We start from the raw sequence: 21,259 nt of genomic DNA, 5'->3' as shown, positions 1-21,259 counted from the left end.
ACCTCTGACCTATGTGCGAAATCACAGCTGACAAATGTAAAACATAAATGTATGACATGGCCACTACACTGCACGTCCTCAGTGACGTCACTATTCATAACTATTACGACTCAGCAGGAACATACTACAAACTAAATATCTCTGTATTTGTACACAGGCACCAGTGAGACTGCTGTTAGCCCTGTCAACAGTAATAAGTAGTCCACGGGCAAACATGGAGATACAATGATACAGAGATGCTGTCCTCAGTTATGTGTTTAAATACCAGCTTTATTCAGGGATGTTTTTAATAGTCAAGGAGAAATATTGTGGTGAACTACAACACACGCAGCAGGTTCTCACTCCACAGTGAGAGGACCAGATTGAGTTTGGCCTCCTGTGTGGGCAGTTGAAGCTGGGCAACAACCAGCTGCTCTGCTAGCTGAAGCTGCCGCAGGGCCTGGAGGTAGGACAGAGGGAACTGCAAGCCCTGCAGACACAGACACATGGCACCGGGTTGGAAGTAGAGACATTTTTTAACAGACGTATTTAAACACATAGCTGTCTAGTACTGTTCATTGTCACACTGCTGCAGGACAAAGCTCTTTAAATGTGCAATCAGGAGGTGAATCAGCAGCTGTGACCTACCAGGTGCTTTCTGACCCTCCAACCTCCCACACACCCACTCATACGACTGCACTGATTTATGAGTGCACATGCTCTGATACTTAAATATTTTTACCATGTGTGGCACTCAGACCGGTGGCCCATGCTGATGTGACAGTCTAGGGCAGCAGCTTGACTGCTGTGGTGAGTTGGCACCATATAAATGAAGCTGAATTGAATATTAGTATCTTTTAAAACAGCTCAAAAATATACAATTTTAGAGAGGCACACTCATTTTCTTAACCCCTTTGGTCACTGCGTACATAACTGTGTGCATCACTTTATATATCACACTGACTTTTCCTGAATCATGAATGAAGGGCAGGAAGTATCAAACCACTGAAGGTTTTATCAAATGCTCAGACAGGAGTAGAAAACAAATATTTTCAGTGGTCAGTTAATGCTCCTCTGCAGCAGAACACTGTGTTACACACACAGTGATCAGCAACATAGGAGCAGTTGTTCTGAGGCAGCAGTTTACCCTGGAGATGCTGCGGTCCTCCTGCTCATCACAGCTCTCACCCATCATGTGGCTCTGCCTCTGGTTCTTCAGAGAGTGCAACACAAAAACAACCAGCTCTGTAGCATCATCCTGAAACACACACACACACACACACACAGTTCTTAGCGTGTCCTTAGCCTTTAGCTAGTCAGAATGTCCAATCAGAGAGACCCTCAGCAGAGCTGTGTGCACTGAGTCAAACTCACTCTCCTGTCTTGGCTGGGCTCCACCGTTATTACCATGTGGTCTTTAAACCTCAGACTCACTTCATCCTCCAGGGCAGGAATCTTTCCAGCTGTGACAGATACCACATGATTACATGTACAAATGTGCATCACTGCAAAACTACCTTTGACTGGTACTGTATAAATGCATTAAAATGAACTCACATGGTGAAGACAGCTCCTGCTGGCAGTAAGGTGGTAGTCTGTTCATGATGAAGTCTCTCTTCATGTGAGTGACGCGCAATTCCTGCATCCCAGTTTCCATCTCATTAGCCAGAGACCTGAGGCCGGCAGCCAGCCGCTGGCTGATGTGCAGGCCCTCACTGCGGTCCTACACAGACATGCAGGCAGCACAGCGACACACGCATGTGTCAGTGTGAACGGATTTTTGGAAACCTTCCAGGAAGCAGGAGAAGTTCAGCTGCAAAGTGACAGCAAGGTCTTCGCGTGTGCCTCCGGCCTTTAAAGCCAGCTTTCTTCTTGACCACAACACTGTTGCAGTGATACTGCTTCCATTTTGCTCACAGGTCTTAAATAAGAGATCATCGTAGTGACAGCTGCTGGAGGGCCAAAAAAGGTCTTTACAAACTTTGACTGCTTCAGTTTTATGTCTTGGCCCATCTACTAACTTTTAGCATTAAATATCTAACAACTTCTGAAGCAATGCTTAGAGAAAAAAGAAACAAGACATTTCTTTCTTTATCAATAGTGAATTATAAAGGTTCATTAGTCACTAATTAAACAAAATGCAAAGTGGTGGCACTTTCTTCTGATGTCTGGGTTTAAACAGATCTACCCTACCCTCACTCACAGTGATTAAACTGACTGACACATAATCCAGGACTGTAGCTGCAGCAGTCAGGAGAAAACTGCAGCAGGCTCCTCTGGTGTCCATGCTGGTAGAATTGCAACATGCATCATAACACTATTTCTGGGCAGCATGGCAGCACCGCGGTTAGCACTGGATGTGAACCTTCCTGCAGGGTTGGTCTGTGGGTGAACTGGTGATTGATTTGACAGAGGAGAGAATGAACAATCCAGTCCTGGCCAAACATTTTGAGAATGACACAAGTATTGGTTTTACAGAGTTTGCTGCTTCAGTTTTTATGATGGCAATCTGAATATGCTCCACAGTATTACGGAGACAGAGCGCTTCACTGCTGTAGGAGCAGAATGGGAGGCAGAGCCTTCAGCTTTCAGGCCCCTCTTCTGTGGAACCAGCTCCCAGCTTAGATTCAGGAGACAGACACCCTCTCTATTTCCCATGATGCACTGAGTGTTTCTTTTTATTCACCTTTTTTCCACTCTGTTTATATTTTACTCTGTATTTAATCATTAGTTATTATTAATCTCTGTCTCTCCCCCCTCAGCAGATGACCCCCCCTCCCTGAGCCTGGTTCTGCTGGAGGTTTCTTCCTGTTCAAAGGGAGTTTTTCCTTCCCACTGTCACCAAGTGCTGCTCATAGGAGGTTGTTCTGTTGGGTTTTCTCTGTATTATTGTACAGAGCGCCCTGAGGTGACTGTTTGCTGTGATTTGGAGCTGTATAAATAAAACTGAACTGAATTAAAGAGTGAGCAGATGACTTAGAAATAATTGCAAAGTCCCTCTTTGCCATGAAAATTCCACTTTATTTCCACCCTGCCACAAAAGTATCTGCTGACATAATTTCAGTGATATTCTGGTTAACACAGGTGAGAGTGTTACAGAGCTCCCTCTGTCATGCTGATTGAGTTCAAATAGCAGATTGGATGCTTTAAAAGGAGGGTGGTTGAAATTTTATCATGGTTACCTACAAGAAAGCCATGCAGTCATCATCGCTTTGCATAAGAAGAGCTTCACAGTCATGGGTACTGCTGCTAGTAAGATTACACCTAAATGAAGCATGTATCAGATCACTGAATGTCGAGGAGAAAGCTTCGAGTGTTGTGAAGGAGGATCCGGGGTGCTTAAGAAATTCCAGTAATTACCATCTTAAAGGGGACTGAGCTGTGGGACTGGGACACCGTCAGTTCAGAGCTCGCTCACACTGCAAAAACTGACCAAGTCTCACAATTTTGTATTCAGCCAAAAAAGTATTTTTGATCTTGTTTTAATATCTAGTCTTCAGAATAACTACATATTTTGTCTTATTTCAAGAAATCTTACCAAGTGTAATTATCTTACTGCACTGGCAGATTATTTCACTCACTTTGGAAAGATTCAGACTATAAACAAGGGTAAATATTGAGTTTTTAGACAAAACAAGTTTAATAATCTTACACATTCAGCTCTTGCTTAGTGTATCACTCTCAAAATAAGATCAAAAATACTTTTTGGCTGAATATAAGATTGTTTGCAGAGCAGGAACAGCAGCAGGCAGGTGTGAGTGCATCTGTAGTAGTGAGGCCAAGACTTGTGGAGGATGGCCTGGTGTAAAGAAGGGCAACAGAGAAGCCTCTTCTGTCCAGGAAAAACATCGAGGACAGACTGACAGTACAGCGACTGGACTGCTGAGTACTGGGTTAAAGTCATTTCCTCTGATGAAGCCTCTTTCTGATTGTTTGGGGCAGCTGGAAAAATGGTTGGAGAAGAAAAGGTGAATGCTACCATCAGTCTTGTTATGCCAACAATAAAACCTCCTGCGACCATTCATGTGTGGGGCGGCTTCTCATCCAAGGAAGTGCACTCACAATTTTGTGTAAGAATACGCCATGAATAAGGAATGGCACCAACACAACCTCAGAGCAACTTCTCCCCAAGAACAGGCTGGTGAAGACCAACGCCTTTTCCAGCATGATGGAGCACAGTGCCGTAAGGCCAAGCAGTAACTAAGTGGCTCGGGGAGCGAAACATTACGAATTTGGGTCCATGGCCAAGAAACTCCCCAGACCTTAATCCCATCAAGAACTTGTGGTCAGTCCTCTGGAGGCAGACTGACAAACAAAAACCCTCCAAGCATTGATTATGCAGGAACGGGCTGCCATCACTCAGGATTTGCTGATTGTGGATTGATAGCATGAAAGGGTGAATTGCAGCAGTCTTGAAAAGCATAAACTTAATGTAATTGTCAAAAAAGCCTTTGACACTTATGCTTGTCAGTATACTTCGGTATACCATAGAAACAGTTGATAAATATCTAAAACACTGAAGCAGCAACCTTTGTGGAAATCAGTCCTTGTGCTACTCAAAACTTTTTGGCCACAGCTGGAGATAAAGTTAGGCTAGTGTCACATTCACCTAATCACACAGTCTAACGTCCACGTACTGTGTTTTCTCTGGGATCTGATATTCTGCCTTTCTCCATGAAAACAAAACTACCATAAAAATTAGAGACGTTCATTTCTTTGTAAGTGAGCAAACTTACAAATTAAGCAGTGGATCAAAACTAATGATCCCCCCACTGCACCTTTAAGGGTCAGTAAGACTAGAAGAGTGGACGGATTTCCATGGAAAACAGAACACAGCTCTGAGTAACTATCAGTGATTAAAAACATTGCAGTTTGTCACTAAATATTGTGTTGTTACAAATACTGAAAAACAATGTCAGAGATTTTTTACATTCTTCAGTGTGAAGTTATATACACTGCAGAAGCATCTGGAAGTATTAGTTCAGAATTAAGATCCATGGCCACACATCAGACAGGCAGTCATAATGTCAGAATTACCAGTAAGAGTCTTCTAGGCATTCCTTCTCTGAGGCCGACTTCACTCCTGCTACGGTCACACAGCAAGCTGGGCAATACGTCCAGCAGCAGATCTCCCCATGACCTGAGGTTATCACAGGCAGGGAACAGTGGAAGAGTGTGTGATTTATTGGCTACATCATGTGGAGCATCAACAGAGAACTGGTTTGGTTCTCATTCACACACCAGAAATAAAGAACATACAGATATATACAAAAACAATCTCTGTGTTGAGCACCGACACACCAACAATGAGGAAATAATTGTTTGACCCAGTCTCTAATTTTTATGGCAGTTTTAATGGAGAGAGATAGAATATCAACCAAAAATCCAGAAAAAACAGATTACATATAAGTTATAAATTGATTTGCATGTCATTGAGTGAAGTAAGTCTTCAGATAACCCCTATGTCAAAATCCCAGGGTCCAGTGTACCCTGTCCAGGACAGGGTTACCAGGGTCCTACCCTGGAGCTGGGGTAGGGGCCTGGCTGGGCTCAGCTCAAAGAAGTTACAAGGATCTGTCTTCTTGTGGGCCCACCACCCACCTCTCTGGTGGGGAAGGAGCTTCAGCTGGTGCATGAGGTTGGGAGACACTGACTAGATATAGTCAGCGTCACCTCACAGCTTGGGCTCTGGAACTAGCAGACCTAGGACTCACTGAGATCATATCTCTCGGCTAGCTTGAGAACGGTGTCCCCCGCAGATGAGCTGGAAGAGGTGGAGGAAGTCTGGGCTGCTGCCCCTGCAACCCAAACCCTTATAAGCAATAGAAAATGGATGGATGGATGAAGTAAGTATCTGATTCTGTACAACACAGCCAGAATTTTGGCTCCCACAGATTCCAATCAACCAATCAGTCGAATACAGATACTCATGGCCTCAACTTGTGTGTATAAAACACACATGTCCACAGAATAAATTTCTTCCACTCCAACCTCTCTACCACCGTGGGCAAGACCAAAGAGCTGTCACAGGATGTCAGGGACAACACTGTAGACCTGCACAAGGCTGGAATGGGCTACAAGACCATCAGCAAGAAGCTTGCTGAGAAGGTAACAACAGCTGGTGCAATTATTTGGAAATGGGATAAATATAAAATGACCGTGAATCACCCTTGGTCTGGAGCTCCATGCAAGATCTTGCCTCATATGGTAAGGCTGATCATGAGAAAGGTGGTGGATTAGCCAAAAGCTCCAAGGAACGAGCTTGTTAAGCCTTTAACACCAAACATGTCATTGGCGACATATTGTATTTCAAATATCCCGCCATTTGTGGACTTCTGGCAACACTTACCACAATAACTCTATGTTGGGTGTGAAGTGTAATTTCTCAGCTTTCAGAAACCACTTGAATTTTTCCGATAGGACAAACTGTCGTGTAATTACGGTAATTCAAAGTGCGTTTGATCAGACGTCTCAGCCGTGATACGGTTGGTGTTAAAGGCAGGTAACAGGTGTACCAGCGGTGATGGCCAATGTTACAGGGTCAATGATCTGAAGGCAGTTGGGACCACAGTCACCAAGAACACCACTGGTAGCACACTATGCTGTAATGGACTGAACTCTTGCAGCACCTGCAAGGTCCCCCAACTCAAGGAGACACATTTACAGGCCTGTCTTAAGTTTGCCAGTGAACATCTAAATGATTCCAGGACAGCTGTGGTCAGATGAAACCAAAACCATGTTTGGAGGAAGAGAAATCCTGAGTGTGACCAAAAGACCACCATCCCCAGGACCATGTACTATTAAATCTTGGAGAACCTCCTTCCTTCAGCCAGGACACTGAAGACGGATTGTGTATGGGTCTTCCAGCATGACAATGACCCAAAAACATACCACCAAGGCAACAAAGGAGTGGCTAAAGAAGAAGCACATTAAGGTCTGGAGCAGCCTAGCCAGTCTCCAGACCTCAATCCAACAGATAATCTGTGGAGGGAGCTGCAGCTTCAGGACGCCAAGCGTCAGCCAAGAAACCTGAAGGATCTAGAGAATTTCTGTAACGAGGACTGGGAGAAATTCCCTCCTGAGATGAGTACAAACCTGGTGAAAAACTACAAGAAGCGTCTTAACTCTGTACTTGCCAACAGGGGTCTCTTCTCCAAGTACTAAGTCATTTTTTTGCTTGGGGATCAAATACTTTTTACTCTCAATGACAATGAAAGTACCATAAAAATTAGAGATTGTTCATTTCTTTGTAAGTAAGCAAATTACTTACAAAGACATTCAGCAGGACATCATAAATATTTCCCCAGTGTATGCAGTTCATCTTCAGACTGGACTAGACTGACGTCTAAAACAACTTATTTTTGGTGGAAATGTCTGGAGCTTTGTTTCTAGGTCAGAACTAAACCAGGTCCTCTGGTTCCTGTTGGCTGAAAGCCTGGTGATGTGGACTTCACTGTGATGGACAGACCTCTGTTCTACTGACTGTCTGCTTCAAAGCAGATAGTATCACATATATTACAGCATTTTTATTATGTTACTTTAAGTACTTTGGCACAACCATGTAGCACGACTCAAGGATAAAAATCCAACAGCATTGCAGGCGTTCATCTGACACAAAATATTTACTACATTAATAATTTCAGTCATCTGCAGAAGCCATTTAACAGAACAGGCTCCATTTGAACTGTACATGCAGAAGTACAACCTTTTTTATGCTTCTAATTCCTCCTAGCTTATATGTATAACTAGTGACTGTGTGTGTGGAGCAGCACAGAAACACCTCCTTCATGTAGACGCGGTGATAAAGTGAGGCTACAGAGAAGAAGAAAAAGCTTTCATACATTCTCTGGTAGGTGCTGAGAGTTAGGTGACTGGAGTAGTTCACTCCTGCTGGAGTGTCCGCTTGATGGATGGTTCCCCTCGGAAAGTACAGGAGATCTCCAGCCTGTGGAGAGAGAAGAGCTGCTCATGCTGGAAACACATAATACTGATTACCAAAGTTTTGGCTTATTTATCTTGGTTAAAAGCTCTGTACACATAAATGTAGCTAAAACTAAGATTAAGATAGTGTTTATTTGTCACATGCACAGTTATACACAGTACAATGCACAGTGAAATGTATTTTGTACCTGCAACCTAATAAACACACACATATAAATAAGAAGAATAAAAATAAAAAAAAGTAATTCACACTATACTCTATACTCTATATACTATACACTATACACACTTTTTAAATTATAATATTTACACTGTGCAATAATGGTCCAGTTAGGGCTCAGAGTTGAGCAGACGGATGGCTTGTGGGTAAAAACTCTTCTTCAACCTTTCAGTCTTAGCCCTCAGGCAGCGGTAACGCCGGCCTGATGGGAGCAGGGAGAAGAGAGAGTGTCCGGGGTGGCTGGGCTGTTTTAGGATCTTCATGGCCCTCAGCCTGCACTGCTTGGTGTAAATGTCCTGCAGGTTGGGGAGGGTGGTTCTGATGGTCCGTTCAGCTGAACGAACCACCCTTTTTAGGGCCATGAAGTCCTGCTTGGTGCAGTTTCCCATCCAGGTGGTGATGCTCCCACGCATGATGCTCTCGATGGTGCAGGTGTAAAAGTTCCTGAGCACCTTGAGTGGGAGCTTGAAGTCTCTCAGCCGCCTGAGGAGGTAGAGACGCTGTCTGGCCTTCTTCACAGTGATGTTTATGTGATGAGTCCAGGACAGGTCCTGTGAGATGGTCACTCCCAGGTATTTGAAGGTGTCCACTCTTTCCACCTCAGCACCACTGATGACAAGTGGATGGAAGTCCCTCTGCTGCTTCCTGCTGAAGTCCACGATCAGTTCCTTTGTTTTGCTGACGTTGAGCAGGAGGTGGTTCTCCTGGCACCAGTTCTCCAGGCGGGAGACCTCTCTCCTGTAGGCTGTCTCCTCATTGTGAGAGATTAGTCCCACAACAGCAGTGTCGTCAGCAAACTTGATGATGACGTTGGACTCTGACGTGGCCTCGCAGTCATGGGTGTACAGTGAGTACAGCAGAGGGCTGAGCACACAGCCTTGGGGGGATCCAGTGTTGAGGGTGAGGGAGGATGAGGTGAGGTGACCCACTCGTACCACCTGTGGTCTGCTGGTCAGGAAGCTGTGAACCCACCTGCACAGGGATGGGCCAAGGCCCAGGTCCAGCAGCTTAGAGACCAGCCTGGAGGGAACTATGGTGTTGAATGCTGAGCTGTAATCTACAAACAGCACTCTCACATAGTTCCCCTTACCAGTGTCTATGTGTGAAAGGGTCTTGTGGAGGAGGAAGGATATGGCGTCATCTGTGGATCTGTCTGGCCGGTATGCAAACTGTAGTGGGTCGAGGGTGGTGGGCAGTGAGGAGGTGATGAATGTCTTGATGAGTCTCTCAAAACACTTCATCACCACAGAGGTGAGTGCTATGCTAAAACTAGCGTCATATTCATGACTGTTCAGAGCTAACATCGATCTAAAAACTGAAAGAAAAATCAATCTCAGGGATCTTTCAAAGTGAGTCTTTCTCAACTAACGTTTTATTTCTGCATGTGTCATAATTACTGTACGACCTCAGTAATTACGACAGTGACGTCAGCTGGGAGTAGCCACACAATAAGCAAACACTGATGCTATAAAAAAAAATGAACATTAAAACTTTAATAAAGGAATCGACTGCAGGACTGATGATCAGGGTTTTCACTACACTAAGGTCGACCTTAGATAAAATGCTGTACCTTCAGTATAATATCATGAGTTGGGATGCCAATATTCTCCTCTGACTCCACGCTGTACTCTGCTGCCAGTGGAACAGTAGGACTGTAAAGACGCCAATGTTTCTGTCCCTCCAGCTGCAGAATGAACACCTGCAACAAGCACCATGGACATCTGAAAAATGTATGCTGGATTGCACATCACCTACAGCACAGAAGCTGCCAGTTCTAAGTCTTATTGAGTCATTTTTGTACCTCAACATCATCATAGTGAGCTGGAAGGCCTTGTGACGCCTCTGGTGTGATATAGATGTTAGACCCCACCAAAGCTCCGAAGAAGGACTCCAGCTTCTCCTGAATCCTCCACAGCTCATCCTGACAACACACAAATATGTGGTCAGTGTCACAGTATTTAGAATCTTGCCTAACCCCTAACCCCTAACCCTAACCCTAACCCTGCTGGCTTCCTTGTGGTTCCTAGGATACTTAAGAGTAGAATGGGAGGCAGAGCCTTCAGCTTTCAGGCCCCTCTTCTGTGGAACCAGCTCCCAGCTTGGATTCAGGAGACAGACACCCTCTCTATTTTTAAGATTAGGCTTAAAACTTTCCTTTATGATCAAGCTTATAGTTAGGGCTGGATCAGGCGACCCTGAACCCTCCCTTAGTTATGCTGCTATAGGCCTAGGCTGCTGGGGGGGTTCCCTGTTTCTCTGTTTATACCCCACTCTGCATTTGATCATTAATTATTATTAATCTCTGGCTCTCTTCCACAGCCCCCTGTATTATTGTGGGGTCTTTAGAAAGCACCTTGAAGTGCCCATTGTTGAAATTTGGTGCTATATAAATAAAACTGGGTTGAATTACAGTATGTTCACCATCACAGTGGATTTTAAACAATCCACAATTGAGATGTGACTGAAGTGAAGGCTTTAACCTTAACAAAAGCTGTTACTTATACATACTGCATGGTAGAAGTAGCAGTAATCTATAAGTGGTAACCTAAGCAGATTCTCAAAAATACACAGTGCACACACCACACCTGGACTAAGCTTACCAGTAATGTCAACTAGTCCAAAGGCATCAAAGCCATTATTTCTGGCAGCAGCATGCTTACCTTGAACCTCTGAGGCTGGTGGTACTGGATGGTGGCTTTATTCTGAACCATGTTCTTAGTAAGAGCACTGTGCCTGACCTGCCCCTCCTTGTTCAGAACTTTCTTCTTGCCGTTGATGCAGGAAACGACGTTGATGTCCCTGTAGTACTCAAGACCCCGAGAACACAGGTATTGCAGGTCAGACAGCTGAAACAGAGACTGGTAGTACGAGGCTGTGACAGGATCAGCCCGCTGCAGATGAAGAGGTTTCTTCTCCCAGTACTCTGTGAAGAACTGTTCTGTCCCCATTGGCCGGATGAGACTCTCAAAAAGGCTGTCCGGGCTCTGGAAGCACAGAGGTGATGAACTGTCCCTCTGCTCCCCTCTGCTTTGTTTAACAGGGAGCTGGCCCTGATCACTGCTCCCTCTCTTCACACCCTGTGCTTTGCTTTTCTTTGGCATCTTTTTCAATCTGCAGAACAAGTCCAGAGAAAATAGTTCCTGTCGTGCTTAAGTCAACAGAAATGATTTGAGGCTTTTGAATTAATTAGCCAACATAAAAAAAATTTGTAAAGTAATTCTTAAGCAAACTTACAGCAAGTAACAGTCCTGCTCGTTTGTTGCACGGTAAGAGCTGCTGACCTGTGCCGGTGAAAGAACCTACCAAGAAATCCTGTGACCAGAGAAATGTATGCATTAGTGGACCTAAACGTGACCCAACACCTCCAGTTCAAGAAAACATCATCTGGGCCTCAGCAGCTGGCTCAGGGACGGGGAGAGGTAAAAGTCTTTTAGAGCTCCAAAAGGCACATTTGAAAGGCAGTGTACATGGTGTGTATTTAATATGAAAAATATTAGAAAGTTCTTAGACTAATGCATTCATGACATGTATGTTAGCTGGAATGAGACTGTAGTTGAAGATAAAGACAAACTGGAGAAAACTAGCAGTAATCTATACTTGACCAAAAACATCTCAGACCCACTGAGCCAGTGTCTGCCACAGCTGTGAGCCCGATTCCCAACAGTCAGTCGCCTCAAGGTGCTAAAGTGCTTCCTCTATTATTTCTTTTAGCATAAGACATAGTGGCTCCTTTATGAAAGGAGCCACAGTGAAAACATTACTGGCAAAGTGACGCAGATCATGCAAATGTTAATTATCAGTGCAATTCCCATTTCATACTAAAAAAACTGCTAAAATGGTTTTGAATTTTTAACAACAGCCTGTTAAACGCACAGCTGAACTCTGAACTCTGCTACTGTTCCACTCCTACCCTCAAAGCCCTTCATACAACACGGCTCCTTCATCCATTCACACCACACGTGCTTTCTAGCCAACATCTCACCCAGTTTGGAACGCAGACTGGACCACCAACCTTCTGATTAGTAGGTGACGTTCAACTACAGGGACGTCTGCCCATGTACCCACCAACTGTACTTATTCTAGTGTTAATAAACTAGTATAAACTAGAATAAACTGAACTCAGTGCTTGTACTTGTGATGCTGAATGACCATGAGCAGCAAGGCTTTAATCTTCAGTTACTATAGTCCACATTTGGTCATTTTATTTCTCAAGGCTCAATTAACTCAGCTGCCGCGTGCCACAGGCGTGCCACATTCCAGCAACCCAGACAAAGTAAAGAGGGAAAGCCCACAGACCTGGTAATTAGCAGCCCCTTTTATACCCAGCTGCTGATGGGCCACACCTTGATACAAATCTGGCAGGAGTATCACACACTTTCTCAAAAAGCAATTGAAATACGCAAGCAGTTATACATTAACATTTATAATTAAAACAATCACCCAACCATATCCATAAATCTACAGTAAAACCATATACCCATACAACCCCCCCCCCCCCAAAAAAAAAAAAAAAAAAAAAAAAAAAACACCTAAAAAATCCCAACCAACTCCCCCACCCAGTTTCCTCCTTGGTCTCTCCTGGAACCTTTGAATAGTGTTCAGACCCCCGGGGACACGTTTGCCTGAACACACCCTGGAAAGACAGAAGGAGAAACAGGTGAGCGATTGCTACACCACATCAGCACCCATACTGACCATCACTGCATAAGTTCATTCCCCACACTTTTCTTAACCACATGTCGATTATATTTGTGGCTAACGCTGGCTCGTTATTTTACAGCGTCCGCCCGCTACACGCCGAGTAGCTGCTCAAGTGCCTGGAGGACAGAACCACACCAATTATTAAAATACTCAATAAAGAATCAAATATTTAAGAGTTCTTATTTATGAGTATGTTATGTCAAAAATGTGCTGAGTGCTAATAAAGTGCAAATGTGTCTCAACATTAATACCTAAAACCATAATACAGATTACTCTGAACAAGTAATTAAACACCTCTTTGTTACAGTGCTCGAGGATCACGTTGGAAAAGTTTACCACAGGCTCAGCTCAGACTTTGTGGAATGAAGCTTTCTTCTCCTGTGTTTGGATCACAGCAGCTCCAGCCCGCAGGCCGTAACACCACCAAGCTCGAGGAGGCAGATCCAAGATGGAGGAGTGGGAAGAGAGGCAGGCTAACCTATAGGCTAGAGCCACACGACCACCGCTGCCCAGAAGAACCAGGATAACATTTCAACATGAGATCAGGGCGTGCTGTGCTCTGACTTTCATGGAAACTGTGAGTATGCTGGACTGGGCCATTCAGCTACAGACTGTGCACCGGGGGGGAATACACATCTGCCTCAGGTAAAAACAGAGGTGGAGGTGTTGATGGTGAAATGCAGACTCTTATTTACCACCCAGGGCTGTTTCTGCTGGTGGTTTACCTCCCGCCATGGGCCGATTGGACCACAGCACTACGACTACTGCACGATTCAGAGCAAACGTCAGTGGTTACCAGTTACATCAGCAGATGCATTGATAATACTGCCCCCACAAAATCCTGCAGAATATATCCAAACCAGAAACCATGGATGAACTGTGGGGTACACTCCATGCACGCTCAGCTGCATTTGCCTCTGGTGATGCAGAGGGCTTGTCACGGTGAGGGGCTGTGTGTGGAGGGATGGACCCAAGTGCAGGACATACGCAGACGTAAAGTAAAACTTGTTTATTTGCCAGGACTCAAAAAATACAAAATACAAAAACCAGAAACCTCAACCAGGGCAAAAAACAAACGAAAGTCTGGGAGAAAACCAAAAACCAAAACACACAGCTAGGAGGGGAACACTGGGGAGAACAATGACGACGACGCAACAACTAACAAAGGCAGACTAAGGGGTTAAATACACACAGGGGAATTAGGGCAAGTGGAAACAACAGGGGATGACAGGTGAACCAAATGAGACTAATGACAAAGGGGAAGCAAAACTAAACACAAAGCACAAGGAACACAAGACTGTCAAAATAAAACAGGAACTGACCTAACCAAAAACATGCTGACTTAACAGACTGACAAAGGGAGTGAGAACATGACCAACTAAACCAGACCTGGGACAAAGGAGAGACACTAAGAAACACAGAACTAAACCAAAGGGAACCTAAATACAAGAGGGTCATGACTTACACACACGGGAGTACAGGGAAAACCAGAACATGAAAAACAGAAAACAAAGAAACTAAGATTCAAATACTAAACTATAACCAAAACTAGAAATAGAACAGAACTTCACAATTAGAAACCAAAACACTGGGCCACCGGCCCAGGACCATGACAGGGCTACAAAAAGGCCAGACATGACCTTTCCATCAGGGGAGCCCAGAGGTCAGTCCAGACTGAAGCTGGAGGGATCCTACAACACCTCTGATTCCCGACGCACGTGGCAGCGTTTCCCATCACAGCCGGCCACGCTGCCTCTGTAACAGTATGCACAGCTAATTGCACTTTACAGTCTGACTACACTCGACCCTTCTTCTGTATCCACTGTCCTTGCTTTATTTATTTTTCTATGCTTATTATTCTTTCAGTTTAGTTTATTGTAATTGTGTGAATGGAGTGAGTTGACGGTCCCATTAACAGCTGCATTTAACACACATTTGCATTCATTACAGGACTCACTCACTGCGCACTTCTACACTTCACCTCTGACCCGTTTCATCAAAAGCCCAGAAGCACTGAGGAGCACGAGCACGCCGGGCTCGGCTCTGAACACTGAGTGAGGATTTCCTCCCCTCATCCCAAACACTCACTCCTAGCAGCAGCTACCACAACCACATCACGCACAATATATGTGTTTGTTTGGCATGAAATTTAGTACAGTTTGCAGTCAACTACACCCCACAAACAACTTTCAGTTCCAGCACTGACACTGTGTGACACTGTCTGCTTTCTGCAGACTGTTGGTGAATCAGTCTCATGTGTTCTTGTTCCTGTGACCTGAATGAAACTCCAACATGTGGAGGAAGACTTGTGCTTGTAGTCCATCTTCTTCTCACTGTAGTTCCAGCATGGTAGATATCCAGCAGCACATTGTTAAGGACACTGCGGCGAGGCTGCTCGGGTTCCCTCATCAGTCGCCCTTCACGCACTCACATTTTCCATCGAGGCCAAGGAAAAGGAGATAGGAGGCTTCCTGTACTATTCAAACATACTGAAGTACTTTTCTGATCACCTCTTGTCCGTACTAAAAAAACAACAAATCAAATGACCCCTGAGGCGTCTCAGGACTGGATCATATTCAGGTCAAAAATCAGACAAAGTCCTTCTGGGTCGGTTTATTCCCCATAATGCAGCAAACTCAGACAGAAACACTTTAGTCCGCTGACCCCTCCCACTTGACCTACTTATATAGATTAGGTGCACACCTGCTCAGCCATAAACCCAAAAACTGAACCCAAATTTACCACAAGAAAAAGAAACTACAAACTTATCCTTAGCAATAAGTAAACTCAATATTTTAAATAAAACACAGAGCTCCAACAGCGCTCCTTCTCTTCCTTTACACAGTTTGACCTCCACTCAGACAGAAAGGTGACAAAAGTCATCAATGGCCTCAGCGGTCTTTACAGTGCTCACACATCCTTTTATTATCTGTGATGAACGCCTCTGTTCCAGGGGGACTGAGCCCTCTGTGTGCTGGCTGCTCCCCCCCACCCCCCGGTAACACAGAGGTCTGCTGCTGTAACACCGCCGGAGGCCCAGCGGCGCGCAGAGCCGCATCAGAGCGGCGGGATGGTAACTCTGGCTCCCGCTGAAGCTCGTGAGATCATTACTCCACGATCCACCCGCATATCCAACAACTCCAGAGACCCACTCACCTCTGCACGAGCTCGATGACGCCCCACGTGAACCCAGAGCGTGACTCCGCTTGTGTTTTCCTAAATATGTCCGACTAGAAACGCTGCCAGAACATGGAAAGTTTATTATTATCATTATTCCAATAACTCAGATGCAGCGGGGCTGGTTAACCGGGAATCTGAACTGCCCGTAGGTGCTAAAGTGAGTGTGAACGGGTGAGCCTGTGTTAGCCCTGTGACCTGCCCCGCGACCCTGAAATAGATACAGCGGAAGAAAATAGATGGACAAATGTCCTGTTGAGCTCGGTCGCGCTGCCTTCTTTCTTGGACACGCGAGACGTGACTCCACTTCCTTTTAGCCTTTGGGCATATTTATTGAACACAGTACAGCCTCTCTACAGCACACATACAGATTTCTCCATCCGATCCTCTTTGTTGACGGTTACCATGGAGAGAACAAACACATGAACGTAATGACGTCACACTCCGACGTACCCCAAAGTGTCAACCAACATTCCCCATCTAATGAGCGAGGGCGCTACCAAAATAAAATAGTCACACTTAACATGTGCGAACAAAAATGGCAAATTTTAATTTTTTATAAAGTCTTAGAACAGCCAACAAATCTGTCAAAGAGAGCGGTAACAGCGTGGAAACGTCCATACATATGTACACGAGGTTGGGGGGGGGGGGGGGGTAGAGTGAGTAATGGATGTATAGTAAAAAGTGAAGAGTGTTGAAAAGATGTAGTTTGAGGCACTGATGACTTGTGATGAGCAAGTGAAGCTTTAGTGGAGCACTGAAGCACTTGTTTCTAAAATGGGTTCATTACTCGAAGCTTCACTTACAGCGCCCTCTGCCGGAGAAGTGCAATGCTTTCAATCACACACGCACCTCAACGATCTGCAGCATCTTTGCATTGTTTGATGCACACACGTTATGACCTATATCCTATCAGGTTCTGTCTACAGATACAGACGGATGGATGTGTGTGTTGTGTTAGTAAGCAGAGTGCTTGTGTTCGTTCAGCTGTTTTTCACAGAGATCCACAAGCTTAAAAAATCGAAGAAAAAGACACTTTGTGCAAATGTTTTTGACCAGGAAGTAAGAAAGGGAGAAAGGATGAATGATATGGCACTATGAGTATTATTTTTGAATTAACATGTTTATTCAAAAATAATCACGAATAATAGAATAATAGATCACCGCTTCCAGCGACTTTGCCCGAGCTTTCTGTTTGCTTTTCGACACGTTGAACGTCGCTGGCCGCTAATCGGATTGGACACCAATTTAAAGGTATACGGATGCATTATTTTATGTTTCAAGTTAAATGTGACTTAGTTTCATCATGTTTTCTTGGTCATAAAGTAGTTTATGCTCCGATAACAAAGCCGGATTCCTTTGCCTGGTGGCTGAGAGATCGGAGAGATTAATTGGCTGTAACCTCATTATTATTTGGGCTATTGATTTGGTTTAAACATCAACATTTTTCTTTTCCCATACTCGTCCTATCTGCACTAGTTTCCAATATAATTGGAAAGGAATGGATGGGTGGACACCTACTTATTTTACCTTATTTGGTGGCACCAAATCAAAATATTCCCACACTTCACACAAACCAGCTGTTACTGACGCACCGCAGGTTTGGTGCAAGACACGAAACGTCTTAAATACTCTGAGTACCGCACCAAGTTTCACAGCTCCGCCTGCGAAATCAAAGCAGTCAGCTGATTCAGTCTTTTTTTTTTTCCAGAAACTTTAATTATGCTTTGGTTACAAACACAAATAAAATGAGGTAGAAACAGACATCAGCATGAACATAAAAACAACAAAATACAAAACATGGCAAGTAAAAAAAAAAAAAAAGTTTTAAAATACAGCAAAGGCATATTATGATTATTATCAGTCAGCATTAATCAAGGATAAATTTTGAAGATGCAGCAATGTGAGTTCTGCTTTCTTATTAGTGGTTAACTTTAAAGTGTTTACATACGAATGGAAGTCTACTAAGAAAACACAAAAGTTTGGGAGGGATCTGGAGGACCTGCCTTATGTATATGAAATTTCCCTAAGAGGAGCATTAAATTAATAATGAAGCTCAAAATTTTATCTCTACATTCAAACTTGACTATGACATCCTTAGGAGTGATTTGGAGAGTGTGTTTAGTTTTATCTTTGACAAATTCCTCCATGTCCCTCTGAAACCGAGAAGCAAGAGAGTTACAAAATAAATGTATTACAGTTTCTGACTTAACTTGACAGAAGGTCCAGTTTTCATCCAGATCCCTAAACAATGATAGCTTTTTGTTACAAGGGTAAATGTTGTGCAAAAGTTAAGCTCTCTTATTTTGTTTGAGACACAATATTGAAAGTGAACCATTCATGCTTTCCTCCAATTTGCAATAACAAATTGTGTCTGTGTAGATTCTCAGTTATCCAGGTCATAGTAGTCTCTGGAGCTTGAAAAAGGCGACTGGACTTCTTTTTGTTTCTTGAAGACGTTTCACCTCTCATCCGAAAGGCTTCTTCAGTTCTCAACCAAATGGTGGAGAGACCCAGGTATTTAAACCCCTGTGGGCGTAGTCCCCTGGAGGTGGTTATGACCCTCTATTGATCATGTGCTGAACACATGTGCCCAGGTGTGAAGGGGGCGTGGGTCATATTTAATCAGTGGTTTCAGTTGAAACCAACTTAGGACTCCGCTCCATTGTTTCCTGTGGCCTATTGAGGTCACTGGAACAAAGGTGTGAATGGGGGTTGAGACGTCTGGGAAGGGAGCTCAGGACAGCACTGTAAGCGGGGGAAAGTTGGTGACGTAATCCACCTCCTCTGTTCTATGATGGTTGTTCACAGTGGACATAGATGGCTTCTTTCACTCCTCTTTCAAACCATCTGTTTTCCCTGTCCAAAATGTGAACATTGGCATCCTCAAAAGAGTGCCCTTTTTCCTTCAGATGCAGATGTACTGCTGAATCTTGTCCTGTCGAGGTGGCTCTTCTATGTTGTGCCATTCGTTTGTGAAGAGGCTGTTTGGTTTCACCAATGTAGAGGTCCGAGCACTCTTCACTGCACTGAACAGCATACACTACATCGCTGATCTTGTGTTTGGCGGGTTTGTCCTTGGGATGAACCAGTTTTTGTCTTAGGGTGTGACTTGGTTTGAAGTATACTGAGATGTCATGCTTGGAGAAAATTCTTCTGAGTTTCTCTGACAAGCCTGACACATATGGGATGACAATGTTGTTCCTCTTGTCCTTCCCATTCTCTGTAGTTTGTGTTTGGCCATCATTCCTGCGCATCTTAGCTGATTTGATGAAGGCCCAGTTGGGGTAACCGCATGTTTTGAGGGCTTTCTTAATGTGTGTGTGTTCCTTATGCACAACACATCAAAGGCAAGGAAAGACAACTACGTAAATTTCAAACTCTGCAAACCAAGGCATACCATTCATCTGTTAACAAACAGGACGACACGATAAGCAATGGAAACCAAGGGAAGTGGGTGAAGAACCTATCAGACAGGGTCCTCACCAAACCAGAAGAAAATGTGCTAGCCAAAGGACTCAACTTTGCCATAGCCCCACAACAGCTTCCTATAGTAGACCTCATCACAGCAACAGAAACCGCTATAAGAAACAACAAACTTTCTCATCCTGTAGCAGAACAGATCAGGATGAAAGTTTCAGCCACTCTCTCCAGTGCAAGACTTCCTCCATCCAACCTCACCATTCAGGAGAAGAAGGCCATCACAGCCCTAAGCAAGGATCAAAACATCACCATACTGCCAGCCGACAAGGGGAGGTGCACGGTTGTGCTGAATTCATCGGATTACCACAACAAAATTACTACACTCCTCAGTGACAACAATACTTATGAGGTCTTGAGACGTGATCCCACAAGCAACTACAAGAAAAAAGTTGTTTGCTGCCTGCAACAACTTGAAAAGGAAAAAGCCATTGACCGCCCCACTTACTACCGCCTGTACCCTGGAGAAGCCACTCCATGCATTTATGGACTCCCAAAGATCCACAAAGAAGGAGTCCCACTTCGACCCATTATCAGCAGTATAAACTCGGTCACCTACAACATTTCCAAACACCTCGCCACCATCTTATCACCGCTTGTTGGCATCACTCCCCACCACATTGAAAACTCTACAGATTTTACTAACAAGGTCCAGAATCTTGTACTGGATCCAGATGAAACCATGGTGTCCTTTGATGTGGTTTCACTTTTCACTTGCATACCTACAACTGAGGCAGTGGAGACCGTCAGAAGACGACTACAGGAAGACGATTCCTTACTGAACAGAACCAGCTTCACCCCAGATCAGATTTGTGCACTTTTAGATCTCTGCCTTACCACAACATATTTTAAATACAATGATGGATTCTACAGACAGAAGCATGGATGTGCCATGGGCTCCCCAGTGTCTCCCATTGTAGCCAACCTTTACATGGAGGAAGTGGAAAGTAAAGCTCTTGGTTCTTTCAAAGGGATGGCACCTAGCCACTGGTACAGATATGTAGATGACACCTGGGTCAAAATCAAAACCCAAGAAGTAGAAGCCTTCACTCGTCACATTAACTCAGTGGATAAATACATACGTTTTACCAGGGAGGACACCAGAGATAACAAGTTACCATTCCTGGACTGTGCGGTGCTTATCGAGGAAGATGGAAGCCTCAACATTGAAGTTTACCGGAAGCCCACACACACAGACCAGTATCTCCTCTTTGACTCCCACCACCCTCTGGAACACAAACTTGGGGTGATCAGGACCCTACAACACCGTGCGGAAAGTGTTCCCTCTAAGGCAGAAGGGAAGCATAAGGAACACACACACATTAAGAAAGCCCTCAAAACATGCGGTTACCCCAACTGGGCCTTCATCAAATCAGCTAAGATGCGCAGGAATGATGGCCAAACACAAACTACAGAGAATGGGAAGGACAAGAGGAACAACATTGTCATCCCATATGTGTCAGGCTTGTCAGAGAAACTCAGAAGAATTTTCTCCAAGCATGACATCTCAGTATACTTCAAACCAAGTCACACCCTAAGACAAAAACTGGTTCATCCCAAGGACAAACCCGCCAAACACAAGATCAGCGATGTAGTGTATGCTGTTCAGTGCAGTGAAGAGTGCTCGGACCTCTACATTGGTGAAACCAAACAGCCTCTTCACAAACGAATGGCACAACATAGAAGAGCCACCTCGACAGGACAAGATTCAGCAGTACATCTGCATCTGAAGGAAAAAGGGCACTCTTTTGAGGATGCCAA

The 21,259-nt window shown here is 44.4% G+C and overlaps 1 protein-coding gene across 2 annotated transcripts; it reads right to left on the bottom strand.

Annotated features, from left to right (window-relative positions):
• Nucleotides 1-242: 242 nt before the first annotated feature.
• Nucleotides 243-16,395, bottom strand: riox2 (ribosomal oxygenase 2). 2 transcript variants are annotated; one of them, XM_030745750.1, is made up of 11 exons: nt 15,998-16,395; nt 11,375-11,452; nt 10,801-11,251; nt 9,942-10,061; nt 9,711-9,839; nt 7,821-7,924; nt 5,017-5,119; nt 1,537-1,702; nt 1,354-1,442; nt 1,127-1,237; nt 243-469 (listed from the first exon to the last, which is right to left on the bottom strand). In XM_030745750.1, the coding sequence occupies exons 3-11, from the start codon at nt 11,239-11,241 to the stop codon at nt 317-319; spliced, it is 1,416 nt and encodes a 471-aa protein (XP_030601610.1). In that variant the 5' UTR covers nt 11,242-11,251; nt 11,375-11,452; nt 15,998-16,395; the 3' UTR covers nt 243-316. The 2 variants fall into 2 exon arrangements, with proteins under 2 accessions (XP_030601610.1, XP_030601611.1); XM_030745751.1 differs by lacking the exon at nt 15,998-16,395 and adding an exon at nt 12,836-12,865.
• Nucleotides 16,396-21,259: the final 4,864 nt, after the last annotated feature.

Source organism: Archocentrus centrarchus, chromosome 14 (genome assembly GCF_007364275.1).
Source record: "Archocentrus centrarchus isolate MPI-CPG fArcCen1 chromosome 14, fArcCen1, whole genome shotgun sequence".
Lineage (NCBI taxonomy): Eukaryota > Metazoa > Chordata > Actinopteri > Cichliformes > Cichlidae > Archocentrus > Archocentrus centrarchus.
The sequence above is the reverse complement of the archived record's forward strand: the minus strand, read 5'-3'. Positions and strand labels throughout refer to the sequence as shown.

What these genes read in the sequence shown, in the direction of transcription:
- riox2 (XM_030745750.1), bottom strand. Translation starts at nt 11,241, where the DNA reads ATGCCAAAGAAAAGCAAAGCACAGGGTGTGAAGAGAGGGAGCAGTGAT. An exon ending in CTCATGATATTATACTGAAG is followed by an intron (nt 7,925 to 9,710) that starts GTACAGCATTTT and finishes CTCTCTCCACAG; the next exon opens with GCTGGAGATCTCCTGTACTT. An exon ending in AGCCCAGCCAAGACAGGAGA is followed by an intron (nt 1,238 to 1,353) that starts GTGAGTTTGACT and finishes TGTGTGTTTCAG; the next exon opens with GATGATGCTACAGAGCTGGT.